Source organism: Chiloscyllium plagiosum, unplaced genomic scaffold, assembly GCF_037043375.1.
Source record: "Chiloscyllium plagiosum isolate Xiang-an unplaced genomic scaffold, Cpla_swu_hap1 HiC_scaffold_21, whole genome shotgun sequence".
NCBI classification, from domain to species: domain Eukaryota; kingdom Metazoa; phylum Chordata; class Chondrichthyes; order Orectolobiformes; family Hemiscylliidae; genus Chiloscyllium; species Chiloscyllium plagiosum.
This window is the reverse complement of record NW_028270159.1, coordinates 85,762,196-85,782,577: the sequence shown is the minus strand read 5'-3', so window position 1 is coordinate 85,782,577 and position 20,382 is coordinate 85,762,196. Positions and strand designations below refer to the sequence as shown.

Genomic DNA, 20,382 nt, shown 5'->3' with positions numbered 1-20,382 from the left:
AGTGATCCTTGAATGAACTGTTGATGTTAAGGTTGTGTCTGAGACTCTGCGAATATTTCCTTCAATGAGAGGAGGGACTAGTTTTCCAAGTTACACAACTGAAAATAAACTTTTCTCCAGCATTGTTGCTGAGTCGATTTGTTTCTGCGGAGGCGGTGGTTATAGTTTGCAGTTTGCTTTCTACCAACTGGTCAACAGTGAGACAAAATATCTTTGATCCACTACAGAAACTCCACCTGCTTCCAGTAAATGAAACTGGGAACTCAAGGACCTTTTCTGCAGTCATCTTAATTGCTGCCAACTATTGTATCCGGCCGATTAAAGGGAAACTGAATCAACTAAAGTAAAATCCTATCAAACAAACTATATTTTCCCATTTACTCACAATGGACACATGTCGCTTGGCATTTCTTCTTTAAAAAGGAAGGACACTGAATACAGCATTCACTGTATGACTACCAGGCAACAGAACATTGAATGCAGTGACACTCTGGTTAGTTCAGCCTGTTTACTGAGTATCTTTAAAGCTCCTTTATATGAAGGTAATGGATCCAAAATCCCACATTGCAGTAACATTTGTTATCATCTCAAAGTAAATTAATAAACTTGAATTGGTTCAAACTCACACCACTTGTTGCACCATTCCCTGATTCATGCATCTCATTAAAACTGAGTGGGCCCTTTATACATGGTTTATACTGGTGTGGTGTAACAGCGAATTTTTGCTGATTTTTATGAATTAACTGTCCTGTAAGACCGATCAGTGAGCAGAGAAATGTACTGTTTATAACCTACATTCGTCGAAATTATCACTGCAATACACTCTAATTTGACCAAACATTCTTGATGTACCCAGACGGTTACCTGCAATGGTTTAGATGTTGAGGATTTAAAAAAAAACTTATGGACTGTCTTGTTCTAGTTTTTTAGATGCTCTTTCAAAAGTTTACCGAGGTGTTATGTATCACTGCGGACTCACATTTTGTTTCTCAGGCACACAGCTTTCCTTTACTGTACATTTTAGTGTTGGAGCAATTTGAAAAAAAAAAGATGCAAGGAGAGACATTCTACAATGTAAGGAGGTGTTTCTAATCTCCGGGTTCAAACTGTTTAGTGACATACATTCACATTCTTAACATAATCAGTTCAGACATGCTCCATATTAGGTTGCCTAAACTGAATTTAGAAACGCAGATTAGAAATGGTATGCTATTTTGCAATGTGAGAGAGACTTTGAGTGACAGCAAAAATAAAGTCATTCATTTTGTTGGCTAATAATATTATTGAAGTTCTTTTTAGCTTTATCTGCTTGTGGTGGAATGTAGGATTAAAGGGAGCTAACTTCTAACTGAATATTCTAAATATAATCACTTTGGACACTTTCTGTATTCAGTTGCCTAAATTGAATTTTGAAATGTTTCGTATGAATTACATGTTATTTTGAATGCGACAGAGACTTGCAGTATCCAGGAAAGAAAAACACAACTGTTTTATTAGCTAGTAATATGTTTGAACTTTAATTTTAGTTTTATCTGCTTGTGAATGAATGTAGAAATAAAGGGAGCTAACTTCCAGTTGAATTTGTTTTTTGTTTAAACAAAATATATGCAACTATCATGTGAAACAGACCTGAAGCTACTCAAATTTACTTCCAAAGAAGCTATTCAGCAAAACAAATATCCCAAGATGTGTATGTGTCCATGTTTAAGCAGAACCTCATGTAAAGACATGATCCAATGTGTTCGGGCTGTCCAAGCTGATATCAGGAACCAGTCTGAGACTCCAGCAAGAAACCAATATGCGGAAGCTGTAAGTCTGCCCCTTCCGATGGCCATATAAATCCTGGTCACTGGACTGTTATTCAACACTCCTGGGTCGGCTTTGTTTAGAAAGATCTTGACAGAACGGCTTCCCACAAGTTAACAGAATGATTGTGTCGACAATTTTTCTCAGTTTGTTACTGACTTTCTTATCATGTGAGTGTTGTTTGTTCAAGTATCTTTTTGTGACTGTCTCAATGTTAGTCTACCGCAGGAATGTAAAAGACTCAGCCATCATTTCATCAGCATTAATGCTCATGGTTTATTTGTTTTCTTTTTTAAAGGTGTCCAGTCGGAGGTTATTTTGACCCAGCCAGAGGCAGAGACTGACCGTCCCGCAGGCAGCCTGAAACTGACCTGTAAAACCAGCGGGTTCGATCTTAGCAGCTACACCATGAGCTGGGTGCGATAGGTTCCCGGGCAGGGTCTGGAGTGGCTGCTATACTACTATGATTCATCGGACAATAACTATGCACCAGCGATTAAGGGTCGATTTACTGCGTCCAAAGACACTTCAAACAACATTTTCGCGTTGGACATGGAGAACCTGATCGAAGACACCGCCATCTCTTACTGTGAAAGAGACCACAGCGAGATGAACCAGGGCTGGACGCCTTCAAAAACAGCTTGAGGGAACATTTTGTCAATTCCATCATAAACTGATGGTCAGTACGAGTCAGTACGAGCTGAATTGTGTTGATTGGCTTTTGAAATTGTTTTATTTGATTCTGTTGAATTGAATTGGTTGGTTTCTGATTATGTTTCATTCAAAAGTGTTGTTTTGAGTTGATTGGATTCTGATTTTATTTTCCTTGATTCTGTTGAATTGAGTTGATTGAATTCTTATTCAGTTTGTGAAACTAATCTGCGTTTTCATGCTTTCTGTAACTGGTGTTTTCTTACTGGTGAGGAGATTGACTCTCTGGAATACTTTTCATTACCAATATTTGTGAAGTTCTTTTGTTTTTCATGAATCATTTCTGCATTTGTTAAACTTATATGACACATTTTTCTCTGCTTGATTGAAAACATTACATCTATTTGTAACGGTCTGAAAAACAACTTAAGGCAGAAACCCGGAAGTGTGAGAAATGAAAAAAACGAGTTTTTAATGCATTGAGTTAAAAAAAAACTCAGTTCTAATTGTAAACTAACTGAATTTTGTTTTGAGTAACCTCATTTAAAATAAAATTTGGGACTAAAATCTGAAACTGCAGAATTGATCAGATTATATAATTGAAATTAACTTAAAATTATAATGTGGTAATATTTGTCCATTCAGTAATTTTGTTTTGTAATGAAATGATTAATCAATATATGCCTTCAACCGCTCTACTGTGCGCTGCACAAGATTGTCACGATCAAGAAGGGTGTACAGGTTCGAAATAAATTGAACTGTTGCCAGAAACGTTACAGCTTTAAGTGATAAGTCCCCTCACAAACAAGGCTGCTGTTACGACTTGTTATTTCGATTCAATTTAATCAGTAGTTTGCTTGATTCTGAGCAGCTTTGTTAGGCTTCAATTTTTTTTTTGTGAGGTTAAATCACGTTCTTGGTTCTGTTGAAAATGTTTGCAGAGCTAGTTCTGCTGAAAACACACCGTGTTGTGATTTGGTGATCGTTGATCTGTTGAGGAGGGACTGTGCTTGGATAACATTAAATTTGGGAAACCGTTTTTGGTTTCTACATTGTTTTTGCAATGTTAACAAGGTTGGTGCCAGTGAACCGCTCCAGGTTCCTCATTTAATGCAATCAGCATGCGAGTTGAAATTTCATAAAGCCTATTATTAAGTGAAAGGCAAATCGCAAAGGTTTTAGAAATGAAGGGAAAACAGATACCTTCGGGCGCCATTTTAACTTCAAATAAATAATTAAGGATGAATCTAATCCATGCTTTACAATCCGAATTCAGAACTCAACTATCTCGTTCAATCACAAGGTCTGTCCTTAAACAGTTTACAAGTCATAGAGAAATATAAATAGAATTTCAAAAGTGTAATGTTCTAATAGTTCTTGCTCTTGAGCAAAAATGCCAAGACAGTGTTATAATTGATCAAGAAACACCTTTCAATTCCGCTGTACACTACATACATATTTTTCTGGCTGGAAATTCTGCTCAATTCTATGAAGAACAGATCAGTTACACTGCTTTGATCAGTTTCACACGTAACTTGAGTTAATGAATTGGTATGTCCCTGATTAAACTGGATTTACAGGATAAAAATCAAACATTAACTGAACTATTTAATCTGCACAGTGCTTAGGTGTTCCCAATCTGTGCATTTTAAATAAATAATTACATTTTACAACAAAATATCAACTGAAGTGTCATTCTTTCGGAAACAACTGCTATAGTGAATTATGTGACCAAGGCCAAATTTTGAATTAATTAAAATAATCCACTCATGAACTCGCAGGGCAGCATGGTGGCTCAGTGGTTGGCACTGCTGCCTCACAGTGCCAGGGTCCCAAATTCGATTCCACCATCGGGTGACTGCCTGTGTGGAGTTTGCACATTCTCCCTGCGTCTGCGTGGGTTTCCTTCGGGCGCTCTGGTTTCCTACCACACTCCAAAAGATGTGCAGGTCAGGTGTTTGGCTGTGCTAAATTGCACATAGTGTTCAGGGATATGTAGGTTAGGGTTCATTAGTCAGGGGTAAATATAAATTATGGGGAATGGGTCTGGGTGGGTTACTTAATGTTCAAAGGGTCAGTGTGGAATTGTTGGGCCAAATGGCCTGTTTCTATACTTTGGGAACTCTACTCTTAAAACCATGGGAGTACTTGCTGCAAACACAGAGAATTCATTTTACATCGATGTGTTTAGACGTATGCAGAGTTCGCAAATTTGCAGAGGACATGAACTAGAGGATAACAGAGCACATTGTTTATTCAGACACTTAAAATAGAGTAATATTTATTTTAATTAATATACTTGACTGATTTATTGCAATGTAGCGATCGGAAGGAATCTGCTCACATTAGGTAAATGTGACAAACATTTAGATTAGATTTTCTGCAGTATGCATCGAACCATTTGGCCCAACAAGTCCACACCGACCCTCTGAAGAGTAACCCACCCAGACTCCTTCCCCTACCCTATATTTACCCCTGACTAATGCACATAACACTATGGACGATATGGCATGACCAGTTCACCTGACATGCACATCTTTGGATTGTGGGAGGAAATCCACACATACACAGGGGAGATTGTGTAAACTCCACAGAGGCAGTCACCCGAGGCTGCAACCGAGTTGGGTACCTGGATCTGTGAGGCAGCAGTGCCCACATTTACTTAAACATCCGTTAAAGCGGGTAACTCCAGACAGAAGCATGTTTTCAATTCATACCTTTTTAAACATTTTCGTTCATTAAAAGCAGTTAACAAGAAAATGACCTTGCCCTAATTCCTTCAACAGAAATGCGTTCCACACTGGAATGCAGCATTGACTTTATGCAGTGCATGCAAAATCTCCACAGTTCAAGGAACGTTTTAAGAATATGTAAAAACTATTTAGAGAATAATACATTTCCTCCGGATCTGTGCTTTAATTGGCGATATTTCCCCCCTCAATAATTTTGTTAAATACAATGACTTATTAAGTTTATTAACTCAGTGGTTATTTATGTTCATTGAGAACATATTCTCGTTCACATTAATCCACTGGTTAGTTCCTCTGATGAATGTTCAATTACAGTGAATATATTTGACGTGAGGAGTTGAGCAATGTATCCTCTAGGATTAAGTCTGTTGTGCAGTTTGTTTCAGTGCTATCTCCGACTAACTTGTCAATGGTCCTGACCATTTGTAAATTGTCCAGTTCGTATACCTGAATCTCAGACAGTTCAATTTCATCTCGCGCTTCAAAACCACTTTTATCTGCCAGAAATACAGTATTCGATTAGGTGCCTCAGAATTGAGAGCCCTGACTAAGTTGTTCCAATCAGAAACAAAAGGCAGATAGCAAGAGTTTTGAAATTGGTTGTTGGCAACAAAAGATATTTGACTGAGTGAGGCAGAGGGAAATATGCTGCATATTTTCTTTGTGCCACAGTTATGCAGGACATGTTTCGTGGCACAATGTAGAATCAGAATTTTTTTGCATCTTATAATTTAAAACCTATTATCAGCTTTTAATGTCACTGGCAACGGTCATATTACACTTCAAAACATTTTAATGTTTTTCAAACTAAGTAGACGGTCTGGTGCAGCAACATTCACAGGGGAAAGAGGAAGGTTTCGGTTGGTTCTAGGTTGGAATCCAGTGACAGTGAATTGATGGCAATGCAATTCCTAGATTTATTCCTCTGTAGTTCCCACAGAGTTTGAACAATTTGGAGCTGCTGTCAAAGTATTCTTGGATAAATGTTGAAATGTTACTTTCATTGTACAAACATTGTGGAACAATCCCTGGTTGTTGGAAGGTGTTAATAACTAACATGGTTTATGTACTATCAAAACAAGTAGGCTGTGTTCTCCGTGTTAGTGTCGAGCCCATTGTGTTCAGGTCCGTTGTGATGTTGTAGTAGTGTCCCTGATTCTGTGCCAGGTGGCGTGTGTTCACTTAGAACCTGTTAGAGAGGTATGTAATACCATCTCTTATCAGGTTACTTCAGCGCAAGAAAACAGATTGAAATGTTTGGGTGTTTGTTGGAATTTCACTCACAGAGGCCAGTGAAATCTATTCAATCGCTGTCCTGGCTTGTGTCTCTTAGATATTAAACAGAATTTTTCCAGATCAATATTTGTTCACAAGCTTTTGGGCATCGCGAGATGGGGTAAATGGAGTAAGTGCTCAAAGAAATCCCAGCTTTTGACTTGCTGTTATGACAATATAATTTATAACTAATCCAGAATGAATCATTTTCAAAGCATATTTGATGAAATTATGCTTAGGCTGTTTTACTTGATATTAAACCAGTGCTGTAGCTGAATTTGATTGTTCAGTACGTTGGGAGTTCCGCTGAATCCAACACTTGCAGCAGATGGTGATAGCTTTCAGGTTGGTCTTCAATTGCTATCTCAGACCATCCAGTACCTCTGCTAAGAATTCTTTTGCGAACAGGAGTCAAGCCAACGTAACCACTGTTTATCTCAACAGGTGTGATCTCTTGTGTCAAAAACATGAAAACAATTTGGTGAAGGGGGCGGGGTCTCTGGATGCGAAAGGTTAACCTTGCTTTCTCTCCACAGGAGCTGCTAGACCTGCTGAGTTTCTTCAGAAATTTCTGTCTTTATTTTGGTTTTCTAGCATTTAAAGTTTGTTGTTTCATTGAAAAAAAGTTCTGTTCGATGAAACACGTTCTTTAGAGAAAAGATGTATTTGAACAAATTGCGAATGTTCAGAGATATTAAATATCAGAGAATCATTGAATTTGAGCGCCCTGATCTCGAGCTGTAGTTTCACAAGAAACTATTATAAAGTAACAACACACTCCAGAGTGCAGTGGCTGCTGTAATTGGGTGGACGTTATTTTGATCACTCAAATAGAGAATATCAATGATCCCGTTCCAAATAATCAACAGAAGGTTTCTTTTAAAGCATGTGTGAAACAATTAATTTGTTGAAATATTTTAATAAGAAGTATTCACCGCCAGTGCTAGCTTAATAAATGACACAATGATAGGAAGGTAGGAGCAAGAGGAGGGCACTCAGCCCCTCGAGCTGTTCCACCACATACTTAGATCATGGAGCATCTGTGAGCTAAATCCACAGGTCTCCCTTTGGCTAAGACTCTTTAACATCTTTGATTAACAAGCAAAAACTATCCCAGATTTACTGATTCGACTGCACGTAATAAAGGGAGACACCATTTCTGAATGACTTTCCTGTGAGTACTGTGACACAGTGAGGCTGGAATTAATTGTTCATGAAAGTAAACTTTAAATCTCTGACAATTTCCAATTGAAACATCCCAATAATCATATTTCTTTAATGTAACACTATTCTTCCCTGGAATAAAGAAATATAATGTGTGATTGCCTTGCTAAAAATGAGGGAAGCTTCATTCCCATTATATGATTAAGAAATAGCTCTGTTCATTCAGTGAAAACACAGTCAAATCACACAAAAGGAAACAATGTCATCTTGTGTAGACACACAAGTGCATCAACTAATTTTCAATTCTTCCAGTGCTTGTTTGAATCTCTAGACAGGTGTGGAAGTGTCCGACTTTTTATATCGCCTTGAGAAACCAGTTGTCAACAGTCTATTTCAATTGCTGAAGTTTGTGTGGTATTAGCACATTCATCGCGCTGTTCGGAAGTGAGTCCCATGGCTGTGATTGAGGAAGAGGAAACGGGCAGAGAAATAATTGAGAGTCAAGTTGAAGTCTAGTTTGGAGGAGAGCTTTCCGGTGAAGCATGTACATGCATGTGCGCCCTTATCCTCAAGGATCACAGTTTTGGAACATGCTGCCGAAGGGACATATCAGCATGTAAAATGGAAGCTGAAGAAGGCATCTCAGCCCCTCTGGAAGGCTATTCCATTCATGGGATCATCATTAATCTTGCTGCTCACCGATCTTCCCAACACACCGATAACATTGAACCTGATTGCTTACTGTTCAGCAAAAGAATGGTGAACCTTTGGAATTCTCCACCACAGAAATTGATTGAAGACAAAACATTAAATGATTTCAATAAGGAGATAAATTCCTTCAATCCTTAAAAAATGCTACGGGTATGTGGGAGAAAGGCAAACAGTGTACAATATTGGTTGAAAGCCATGAAAACATTGAATGGGACATGGTTTGTAAGTTTGCACGTAACGCCAACATTGTTGGTATAATTGGCAGTGAATGTTATCTAAACGTACAATGAGATCTTGATTAGCTGGGCCAATGGGCTGAGGAGTGGCAGATGGACATTAATTTAAATGAATACGACGTGTTGCTTTTTGAGAAGACAAATCAGGTCACAACTTACAGAGTTAATGGTAGGGCACTGGATAGTGATGTTAAACTCAGGGCCCTGAGGGTCCAGACTCATAGAGTCTTACAGAGTTAATGGTAGGGCACTGGGTAGTGATGTTGAACACTGAGGATCCTGAGGGTTCAGACTCTTACATTCTTGAAAGCGTTGTCTCAAGTACCTAGTGTGTTGAAGGTGTTTGGCACATGTACCTTCATTGGCCAGAGCACTGAGTGCAGGAGATAGGGCTTCATGTTGTAACTGTCCAGAACATTGGAATGAACTGCCAGAGGAAGTGGTAGATGCAGAGACAGGTCCAACATTTAGAAGACATTTGAACAGCTACAGGAACTGGATACGTCTGAATGGATATGGGCCAAAGGCAGGCAAGTGAAAATACTTTAATTTGGGAACTCTGGTCAGCATGGATGAGCTGGACCAAAGGAACTGTTTCTGTCCTGTATGACATTATGACTCACTAACTTTTTGGTGCAGTAGGCTCAAAATTGGAAGGTGGTGAGCAAGTGAGGGGCTAGATTGGGAATGTGGGAGAGTTTGGGCTGGTAGGCTGTGAGGTGTTGGCTGGCTGCTGGGTAAGCTTCCATGCACTCTGTCTGGCAAGGTGGCATCAAGATAAATGGTAATGGTCACAGGATATTTTGGTCGAATTGCGCTTGGTAGGTGAGGGGTAGTTTGAGCTGAAATGCAGGATGTCTGTCTTTGCCAGGCTGGTTTATGGAGAGGTGAGCAGTGTGCCGGGCTGGTTAGTGTAGAGGTGGGCAGAGTGCCAGGATGTTTCGGGGGTGGAAGGTCACTGTAATGAAGTGACATGTGGACGTGTTCTCAAAATGCAAAGCTCGGAGTCTGGCAAAATGGTAGGTTGTAAAGCACAGATGCGAAAGGAGCTAGGATTCAATGTGCACAGGTTGACTTGGGTAAGATGAGAGGTCAGTGATCAAGGGCTGAGAGCATGTCTTGGGTAGTGGGCTTTTTTCAGAGGTTGTGAAAATGATGGTGCCAGGTCCAGTCAGGGCCAGATTCACCATGGGCCAGGTGCAGGGCGGCAGGAGTGTAAATGAGTGAAAGGAATTGAGATCATATGTCCACCTGGAATATAGAACATAGAACGTTACGGTGCAGTACAGGCCCTTCAGCCCTCAATGTTGCGCCGACCTGTGGAACCAATCTGAAGCCTATCTATCCGACACTATTCTATTTTCATCTATATGTTTATCCAATGACCTTTTAAATGCCCTTAAAGTTGGCGAGTGTACTATTGTTGCAGGCAGTGCGTTCCGTTGCCCTACTACTCTTTGAGTAAAGAAACAACCTCTGGAATCTGTCATCTATGTCCTCTCCTGCTAGCCATCACTATTCAAGGAAAAAGACTTTCACTGTCCACCCTCTTTTATGTCTCAATTAAGTCACCTCTCAACCTTCTTCTCTCAAATAAAAACAGCCTCAAGACCTCATCCTTTCCTAATTAAACCTTCCCGCCATACCAAGCAACATCCTGGTAAACCTCCTCTGAACTCTTCCAAAGCTTCCACATTCTTTCTATAATGTGGTGACCAGAACAGTACACAATACTCCCAAGTGCGGCCACACCAGAATTTTGTACAGCTGCAGCCTAACGTCGTGGTTCTGAAACTCAGCCTCACTATCGATGAAAGCCAACACAAAGTATGCCTTCTTAACAACTCTATCAAACAGGCTGGCAACTTTTAGGGATCTATGTACATGGACACCTAGATCTCTCTGCTCAGCTACACTACCAATATGGATTGCCTTGGATGTGTTTCGTGTGATAGGGGTTGTGTGTTCCGGGCATGAATGGGTGTATAGCAGGGTAGGGTTTCTCAATGTGAGTGGAAATTTAGGTCAAGGCAGAGTAAGTGCAGTGGTTAGTCTGAAAGATGAGGTTTGGTGATGAACTGCGTGTCAGTTTGATAGTTATTAAAGCTAAAGATTACTTGTTCATTTCTCAAATCATATTTACATAAATACTCAGCTGTAACACTCCAAAGTCTCTGAACCTTAATGGTCCTCCATTTTTCAGAGGCCTCCAGAATTCAGATAATTGTAAATTAAATGTTTCAACTTCCAGACAATTGGCATGAGTTCAGCCGTGACAGCCATCCTCCCCGTCCCAGTGCTCAGCTCCTGCCTGTGCTGCTGTTGCAGTGACCTTCCTCCCAGAGAGAACATTCTGCCTTGCATTGATAAGTGAGGAAGGCTCACTGGACCTGATTTCCAAGTATGGGGACGGCAAACACGAGGGGACACAACTTTAAAGTGAGGAGAGATAGGTATAAGACAGATGTCAGAGGTAGTTTCTTTACTCATTGAGTAGTAAGGGTATGGAATGCTTTGCCTGCAACGGTCGTAGATTCGCCAAGTTTAAGTACATTTAAGTTGTCATTGGACAAACATATGGACGTACATGGAATAGTGTAGGTGGGATGGGCTTCAGGTTAATATGACAGGGCAGCGCAACATCGAGGGCCGAAGGGCCTGTACTACGCTGTAATGTACTATGTTCTATGATTCACTCTGATTTCTCTCCGGGGGTACTGCCAGCTGTTGGGTATTTCCAGTAGCACGGTACCTCGTGAGGCGGCACCTGGGTCCGTGGTTAGCGCTGCTGCCTCACAGTGCTCGAGACTCGGGTTCCATTCCAGCCTCGGGTGACTATCTGTGTGGAGTTGGCACTTTTTCCCCATGTCTGTGTGCGTTTCCTCCCACAGTCCAAAGATGTGCAAGCTGGGCGAATTGCAAATGTTGTGTTCAGTGATTGGGAGTTTACGTGCATTAGTCAGGGTTAACTGTATCATAATAGGGTAGGGGAATGGGTCTGGATGCGTTACTTTTCAGAGGGTGGGTGTGGACTTGTTGGACCAAATGGCCTGTTTGTACACACTGTAGAATTTCGATGAATCTGCATTTCCTTGGTTTGTATTTTGTGAAACGTCTCTGCTCTTCACAGCAATCCAGTGAAAGTGTCAGTTGGTGAGATCTTCAAACAGTTACTGGGGTGGGATCAGGATGTTCTTCTTCCTAAATTATGTGGTAATGGACAAGGTCGAGGGCATGTTTCTAAAGAGGGAAACAATGATCATGATCAGCAATTGGTAGGAAACAAAAATAAACTCCAGTTATGCTGTAGACTTCAGCGGGAGCATACTGGAAAACGTTTACAGCTGAGGATACATTTGAACAACTGATAAGGTCAAATTAACAGAAACTAACATGCTCAATTGGTCATTCTATTGTAGAGACACCATCTCCCCCCACACTTTATGGCCTGGTCTCCTCCTGTCTGGAGGACAACACCGGTTCTGTGATCTTTGGTTGTTTGGCGATGGACTATTACCCTGACGTCACCAAGGTAACCAGGAAGAAAGGAGGAGAGCTCATCAAGACTGCATTGAAGACTTACCCATCAGTGAGAAGCAAGAAGGGAACCTACATCCTGAGCAGCCAGTTAACCCTGCCCGAGTCAGTGGTAGATTGCCCCAGCAAAATCTACTGTGAGGTTCAACACAGCGGGTCACACAAGAGCAAAGTAATGCCATGTCCAGGTAAGTGTTGTGGGAACTGAGATAAACAGATCATCTGTGATTAACATGAATAAGGCATTATTTATAACAGTTTTCACAGAATCACCTTATACAGCACAGGAAAAAGACCATTTGATCCAACCAATTCATGCCTATCAATAACAGCCACCAGTCTCATGTGCCAGCACATGATCCATTGCCTTGTGTGACTTGCCCTTGCAAGGATACTTCATACTTATTATGAGGGGCTCAGTCTCTACATGACTTGTAGGTGCTGAGCTCCAGGCTAACACCACCCTCTGTTTGATTTTGTTTTCCCCTGAGATCCACTTGGAACCTCCTGGCCTTACCTTCACCCTGTGCCCCTGAGGCATTGATCTCTCCATCAAGGGGCAAGGTTTCATCCAGTTTACCCTGTCTATGCTTAAAATAATTCTAAACATCATGATAATCTTCTCCCTAATTCTCCTCTGCTCCAAGGAAAACCCCTGTCTATCTAATCTAGTTTCATAACTAAAACCCTCCAACCCAGGCAAGATCCTGACAAATCTCATCTATACTGCCTTCAGTGTAATCACATTCCTTCGATAACATGCACACAACGCTTCAGTATGGCCTAACCAGTGTTTTATTAAGTTCCAGTATCATCTCACCACTCTTCATTGTCAATGTCTAGGCTAATAAAAACAAATAATTGTTTCTAAGCCTCTTTATCCAGACGACACAGTACTATAGGGGATCGGTGGGTACATGCACCAAAGATCCTCAGGCCTTTCCAGGGCTCCACCATTCCAAACTTCATACCTCACAGATTCTTCTGCTGAATTACATCACCTTACATTTATCCAGAATAATTTCCATTTGCAACTTTTCTCTTCACATGCAACCAACCCTTTTATATCCTCCTGCAATCTAAAGCCATTATGCTCATGACTTACCAACATGACAGTTTTCATTTTATCTGTGAATTCACTGGTTAACCCTCCTAAATGTGTGTCTCAATCATTGGTATGTAAGAGAAATAGCAAGGAAATCAACACCAATCCCTACAGAACACCAGGAGACATAGGTTTCCAGTCACGCAGACACCCGTTGACTGTTAACGCCTGCTCCCACCACTCAGCCAGTTCTGGATCCAATCTGTCAAATTAACTCGGATCCCATTGGCTCTGATTATTGCTATCATCTGGACATCGACTTATCTCTCTGAAAACTACTATCAAATTGTTACACATGACTTCCTCTCAATAAAACCGTGCTGAAAATTGTTGATTGATCTTCCAAATGAAGATTAATTTCACTTCTCAATAGTTTCCTTACCACTGAGACTAGCTTGACAGATCTGTGGTTTCATTATTTATCCCTTCCTTCGTCCTGCATAACAGTGCAACGTTGGCTGATCTACACTCACTTGGCACAACTGCTGTGGCCAGACAGGAATTCTAAATTATTGTCAGCGACCCAACTATTTCATCGTTTGCATCGTTCAACCGCTTGGTATACTTTTCATCTGCCCTGGAAATATAACCACTTTTCATTCAGCAAGACAACACAGAACATCACATCACGTGCTCTAATTTCTGAAAACTACATCACAACACCCCTCCATGATTTCTGTCCCCACTGAAACACTGACACACACATTCGTTTTGACCACAACCCTATCCTCCGGCTCCACTCCAATAATAACACTTAATGGGCATTACTGTTCCCCGAATAATTCTTTTATTATGAATGAGCCTATAACTTTAAAAAATATATTCCTTTATTTTGACAGCTGTTATTTTCTCATGGTCCCTTTTGCTCTTCTAATTCCTTTGTCTTTCAAACTCCCCCTTGCACATTCTATACTCCATATTAGTTTCTATTGTTTTGAGATTTCAGTATAGACCGGAAGCCTCCCTTGTTTCTCTTTATCTCCCCCTCCATGCCCTTTGGTGCCCAGAGCCCGCTGTATTCTTGGTCCCACACAATGGCTTCCAGGGAAATGTCCTCCTTGTGATTTTCCTATCTCTTTCTTAAATGTGTCACACTGCTCTGACTCAGATTTACCAATAAGTGTCAGCTTCCAGTCCACTCTGGTCAAGTCATTACCTGATCTTACTAAAATTGTCCTTCCCCTTTTCAGAACTTTGAGCCAATTTTTATTCCTTTGCAGTACAATCTGAAATCCAACTGTTTTACGATCACTGTCTGCAAAGTGCTCCACCATTGATGTTTTACCCACTGGGTCGACTTCATTCCCTCAAGTTAAGTTCAGGTTCACCCCTCTCTTGCAAGGTCTGGATTAAAATTCTCTGCATTAAACACATACTTTTTTCAAATATTCTCCTGGAGGCATTTTCAGAATTGTGCTCCCTCTAGATTTTTGACAAAATGAATATCCAAGCCTATGCTGAAGAAGTTAAAAACCTCTTTTCTCATTTCCCTATTTAATTTACACGTCTCTGAAATTTGCCCATGTATTTGCACTTGGTCTTTTGGACTTATAGTAAGGTCTATCGTGCTCTCCCAGTAGTTATGTTTGCTGTATTTTGGTTTTGAAGTACTGTGCATTTGCCTTTGTTTGAGGAGGCATCCATGATTTCATTTCTCTTTACAGCCTAAAATACTCTTGTCAGAATTGTGACAGAAGCAACATTCTGTACCGCACACGACCGCCCCCGTCCTTTTCCATCTTTCCCTGTCTCGCCTGAAGGCAATAAATCCTGGAATATTGTGTAGCCACTCCTGCCCGGCTCTCAATATGTCTCCGTGATAGCAACCGCATCATTTCCTCATTCTTGCCGGTAATTCGTCTGCCTTCTTCATCAGACTCTGTCATGAAAACGAATACGATCCAACGTTGCTATCTCCCTTCTGATGTTACCGGCCTATAGTTTCTATGCCTCCTTGACTCCCTTGCTGTACCCTCTAAGTTTAGCCTTTCACATTATCCTGCTGATCTTTCTATGTGGATCCCAGCTTCTCCAACACTCTGCGCAATTATGATTCTTGTATCCATTAACTACAAGAAACCTTGATTTATGAGAACTGATTGTATTTGTTATGAAATTCGTCGGATAATGTATGTGATGTGTTTCCTAAAGGTACAGGTCCTCTCCCACCAACCCTTCTCCGAACTGTGAGCTCCAGTGAAGAAATCGCAAGCAGCAAGTTTGCAACCGTCGTCTGTTCAATCATCGAGTTCCATCCGAAGTCAATCTCCGTGAGTTGGTTGAAAAATGGCCGACCCTTGGATTCTGGCTTCTTCATGTCTCCCGTGTGTGAGGCAAACGGGAACTTCTCGGTGACGAGTCGGCTGATGGTCCCTTATGGTGAATGGTTCAACAGTGCGGTCTCTACCTGCCAGGTCACTCATGGAGAGAACATTCAAAGTAAAAACATCACCGCACTCCAGGGTAAGAGACACACACTGAGAGAGCTACAAATCAATCTGAACTCTGATGTGAATCAAACACACGAATTTATCAGGCGTAGTAAACAGCACGGTACAGCTTCTCGTTTCCCAACATGCCACGTATCTCATTTCAGTTTGAGTGTTACATTAGCATTGCTCATAATTCAACCTTTTGGCAAGTCAGAAAAGCATGTTTCCTCTCTGTTGAAGATAGATATATAGACAGTGAGCTTTGTTAAATAGTTTGTTGCCTGACCATGCTGGGAGAGGCATTCAGAGTGCTGAATCCTTGCCTGGTAGCCGCTTCAAGGATAGGTTTGGGGGTGGAGGGGGGATATTGGAGAGATATGTGATTGAAACATAGAAAATACTGAGAGACTGAGGTCGAGTGAATGTGGAAAAGCTGTTTTGACTGGTAGGCGAGACTAGGACCCAAGGGCACAGTCTCAGGGTCAAAGGGGCACCGTTTAGAACTGAGATGGGGAGGGGTTTCTTCAGCCAGATGGTGATGAGTCTGTGGAACATGTTGCTTCAGAGGGCTGTGGAGGCCAGGCCATTGTGTGTATTCAAGCCAGAGATAGATCGGCTCTTGTTTAGTCCGAGGAGAAGACAGTAGCCCGGTTTTGGCCCGAAACGTCGATTTTCCAACTCGTCGGATGCTGCCCGACTTGCTGTGCTTTTCCAGCATCATTCTGATCTAAACTCTGGATTGGCCGAAGAGCCTTATTTTGATCCTCTATCAAATTGACGTGGTTAAAATATGCAGTGACCGTTACTTGAAAATAAATCACAATGCGTTCAATGCTTCATTCCCTGCTCAGGAATGACCTGTTGGCCTTGGACACTGTACGACTTCGATTTTTATCTGGTACTGAGCTCTTTAACTTCATTTATGGGATCAGACCACAGACCAAGTGGCTATCACATTTGATGAACTGGGATAAACGTGATCTCACTGAGATTCTTTAAGATGCTCTCTGTAATTATTGGATGAGGCAGGAGAATAAAGTCTGGTAAGAATGCTACAATAGGGATGAATGAACTGGGAACTCGAGACAGGCTGATGTCGCATGGTTTGGGGTGGCGATGTTTACACAGTCAGTAGTGGATGTCTATAAAATTAGTGCACATTTCCATCGCGTTTGTAGATTAATTTAAGACGCTTTTGTTTGTTTTGTTTTCCCCTGCTCTATGAAGAAATTAAAAAATGCAGATTGGTAAATAAAGGGAAAGTGCAGACCAGTCATGAACTAACTAAATGGAGGGAAAGACTTAAGGAGATGGGCGTCCTTCTCGATATCCAATGCTGTACTCAATGTCTTGTTTTCATATCTACTCCAAACACAGCCCACGAGGAACAATGACATAAATTAGAGAATGACATCACACCAATAACGCAAAGTATTTCTGATCACGTTAAATATAATGAACAGAATTTCCATGGCTGTTCATCGCTCCTGTAACACTTTAGAACTCTGCAAAGAGAATAATTATTGTTTATTATGATTTGTCTAAAATTTGGGATGTGATTTGGCAGTCAGTGTGACCAGCAGCACTTGTACCTAAGGGTTATGAACATGGAAATGAACTCATTAAATTCAGATTACTCTTGTCACAAGTATCAATAGATGGTCTTAAGTGAGAGACAAACTCTGAAAGAAAGGTCATTCCATGGGTTACATGATGGTATCTTTGATGATTTTACTTTTTTCACAGGTTTCACTTGTTACAAAGCCAGTGTTCTTTAGGAATAATTACACAGGGTATGTTATAAGTAATCACAAATGCTTTCACAGATCAAAATACATCAACAATAGTAAGCATCGTTTCAGCAATAGTTGGAGTTGCCATTTTGAAGGTGGTGTCTTCACCCTGTGAAGGAGTAATCTGAAGATTGGCTGCTTGTATCAGAAAGGGGCATTTTTCATTGACTTTGATTTTTGTTTCATAGAAGATACCGAGTGCCACCCTAACACCGTTAAAATCGTCCCACCGCCAGTAGAACAAGTCTTACTGGAGGCGACGGTGACGTTAACCTGCGTTGTGTCCAATCTTCCTTCTGGAGTTAACGTTACGTGGAAACAAGAAAAGAAGCCTTTGAAATCAGAGATTGCTGAGCAGCCTGGACAGAATCCCGACAGCGTGATCAGCAAATTAGACATTTCTACTGAAGCCTGGCTGAGTGGCGTTACTTTTGAATGTGTGGTGTACCATCAGAATCTACCAACTCCGCTGAGAGACTCCATCCACAAGGAGAAAGGTGAGGGGTGAGATTAAAGCACAAAGGATCCCATGTGAAATCCAGATCCAGTTACATCAATGACAGGCTTTGATTGGTAATGAACCAACACCGTTGGGAGCATTAATGATGCATCTGAAGGCAGGATAGCTAAGTAGATGATTCAGAAGAAGATGGACCAAAGGATATTGTACTCTGATTAAGTCAGACAAGGTGGGAAGAAGCCTGGGTTGTGACGCCACCATCAGCAATGACAAATGGCCAGAATGTTCTCGTTGTGGACTGGAAACATGGAGGCAACTTTCACATTAAACTTTCCTTTTTTTACTGAACAGTATGTGTACCATACTGCTACTTTAAAAAACGAAAGTAAATAAATCCCAAATTAAACATGGCGTATTTTAATATTTAGTGAAGTCGTGATATTGGTTCAGGATGTTTTTGGTTGATTTATATTTGTCTCAAATATTCTGCAGTGATTAATCCGCTGGAGCCATCAGTGTCGGTCCTCCTGCCACCAACAGAAGAAATCTCCGCTCAGAGGTTTCTCTCCCTCACCTGTTTAGTGAGAGGTTTCTCCCCCCGAGAGATCTTCGTCAAGTGGACAAACAATGACAAGCTGGTGAATCCCAGTAACTACAAGAACACCGAGGTGATGGGGGAGAGTGACAACACCTCCTTCTTCATGTACAGCCTGTTATCCATTACAGCGGAGGAGTGGGCCAGCGGTGCTTCTTACTCCTGTGTAGTGGGACATGAAGCGATTCCATTGAAGATCATCAACAGAACATTCGATAAATCCAGCGGTAAACCGAGTTTTGTAAACATTTCACTTGCACTGATGGACACTGTTAATTCATGTCAATAAAAATCTCAAAGTTGCATTTAATAATTCAACAGAAGTAATGAAGTGTTTTTTTTTCCTCCAGTTGTGAGTTAAATACTGAATTAGTTGTTTCTCACTCTGACTTACATTCCATCTGTGTAGTTAAAGTGGATTATTAACAGGTCTAGGACGAATGTCTTGTGCAGTTAATGTTCTCTGCTCAGATACACCCTGGGTCAGAGACAAAGTAAAGCTCACTCATTGCAGGATTCCACCAAGTACCTTATTCATCCTAAATCCCTCTGTGACAAAATCGGACAATGTCCATTTTATGTCAAGAGTAGGGCACGAGTTTTGAACTTGGTGTTTTTGATTCCCGCCATTTGGCATTCTTACAAAATTCATGCCAGTTTTAAACTGCCAAATTGGACCAATTGGAAATGTAAATTTAAGACACTTTAAAATTAAATTTGATTGGAACATACCAATCATAAATAGTGCAGAACAGTTTGAATGTAACCTTTGTTTCTGGGGAACTGCCATGAGTTGACAGAATGTATCTTCACTTTCACACCAAAGAGAATCAACAGATAAGTTGTTGTGGAGCAGAGGGGAGGGGAACGATGAATGGTCTGTCCTCATGGTAGTTTTCATGGTAGATGTCCTCTGTAATGTAACCCAGTTGCTAACAGGGACAGTCAGCTTCTTGCTTACTGTCCAAAGATTTAATATTTCCATGCAAAAAATACCTTTAAAGCATGTTAGACACGTTGGCTCAGTTAACAAATGATTAACATTGATTCCCATAATCCAAAACTGGTGTTTGCATCGTCCCAGTTTGAATTCCATAGTTTTGTCTCAGTTTTCTGGAGCACATGGGATCAATTCTGGTATTCGAATACCTGATATCATTTTGTTTCACATACAGAACACAAGTCGACATTTTCTAATAAACATATTCAGAAATGTTATCTCTGGGGCAGTGGGGATTTGAACTTGCGCCTTTTCTCTCAGAGACAGAAGTTCTATCACTGCAACAGAAGAGTTGCTCATAAAACGCTTATCTCTGCACGACGATGGGAAATGTTTCCTGCAACACCAAGGTCAAATCTAATTATGGGCAATGCATTAAAATTAGAACAATAAATTAGAATAATGAAAATTTCAGTCTGGTATAAGAACAGATGCAGAGAGATGATCGCAAATACACACGTAATGACACATATACAGGCTCTCACCTAAAGACACATATTTATGTGCACACTCAAATGTGCATATAGATAAGATGTCACACACGCATACTCTCACAGAGCCACACATGCAAGTGATACTTGAACACTCACCTAAGCTCATACAAAAACTCACATACACCAAAAGAAAATCATTTGCAAAAATGAACAGGAGTACTCACACTTAACCATGAGAAACATCGATACACGGTAACACACAAATGGGCATGAATACATATACATTCATACAGCACAATGCGTCCAGACATACACACATGAACACACAGATACAAATTCCGAAAACTGTCCTCCCACATGTCAACTCACACAGGCACGTAAGTGCACAGAGATAAACATTAATATCATTATTTTCCCATTTTCAGAATCACAA

At 40.8% G+C, this 20,382-nt stretch overlaps 1 gene segment (V, D, J or C); it reads left to right on the top strand.

Moving 5' to 3' along the window:
- Positions 1-12,167: 12,167 nt before the first annotated feature.
- On the top strand, positions 12,168-18,827 carry LOC122548223 (Ig heavy chain C region-like). The segment is given in 4 exon segments: positions 12,168-12,318; positions 15,387-15,698; positions 17,649-17,957; positions 18,413-18,827. Coding segments are annotated over 4 exon segments (1,026 nt in total).
- The last annotated feature ends 1,555 nt before the right edge of the window (positions 18,828-20,382 follow it).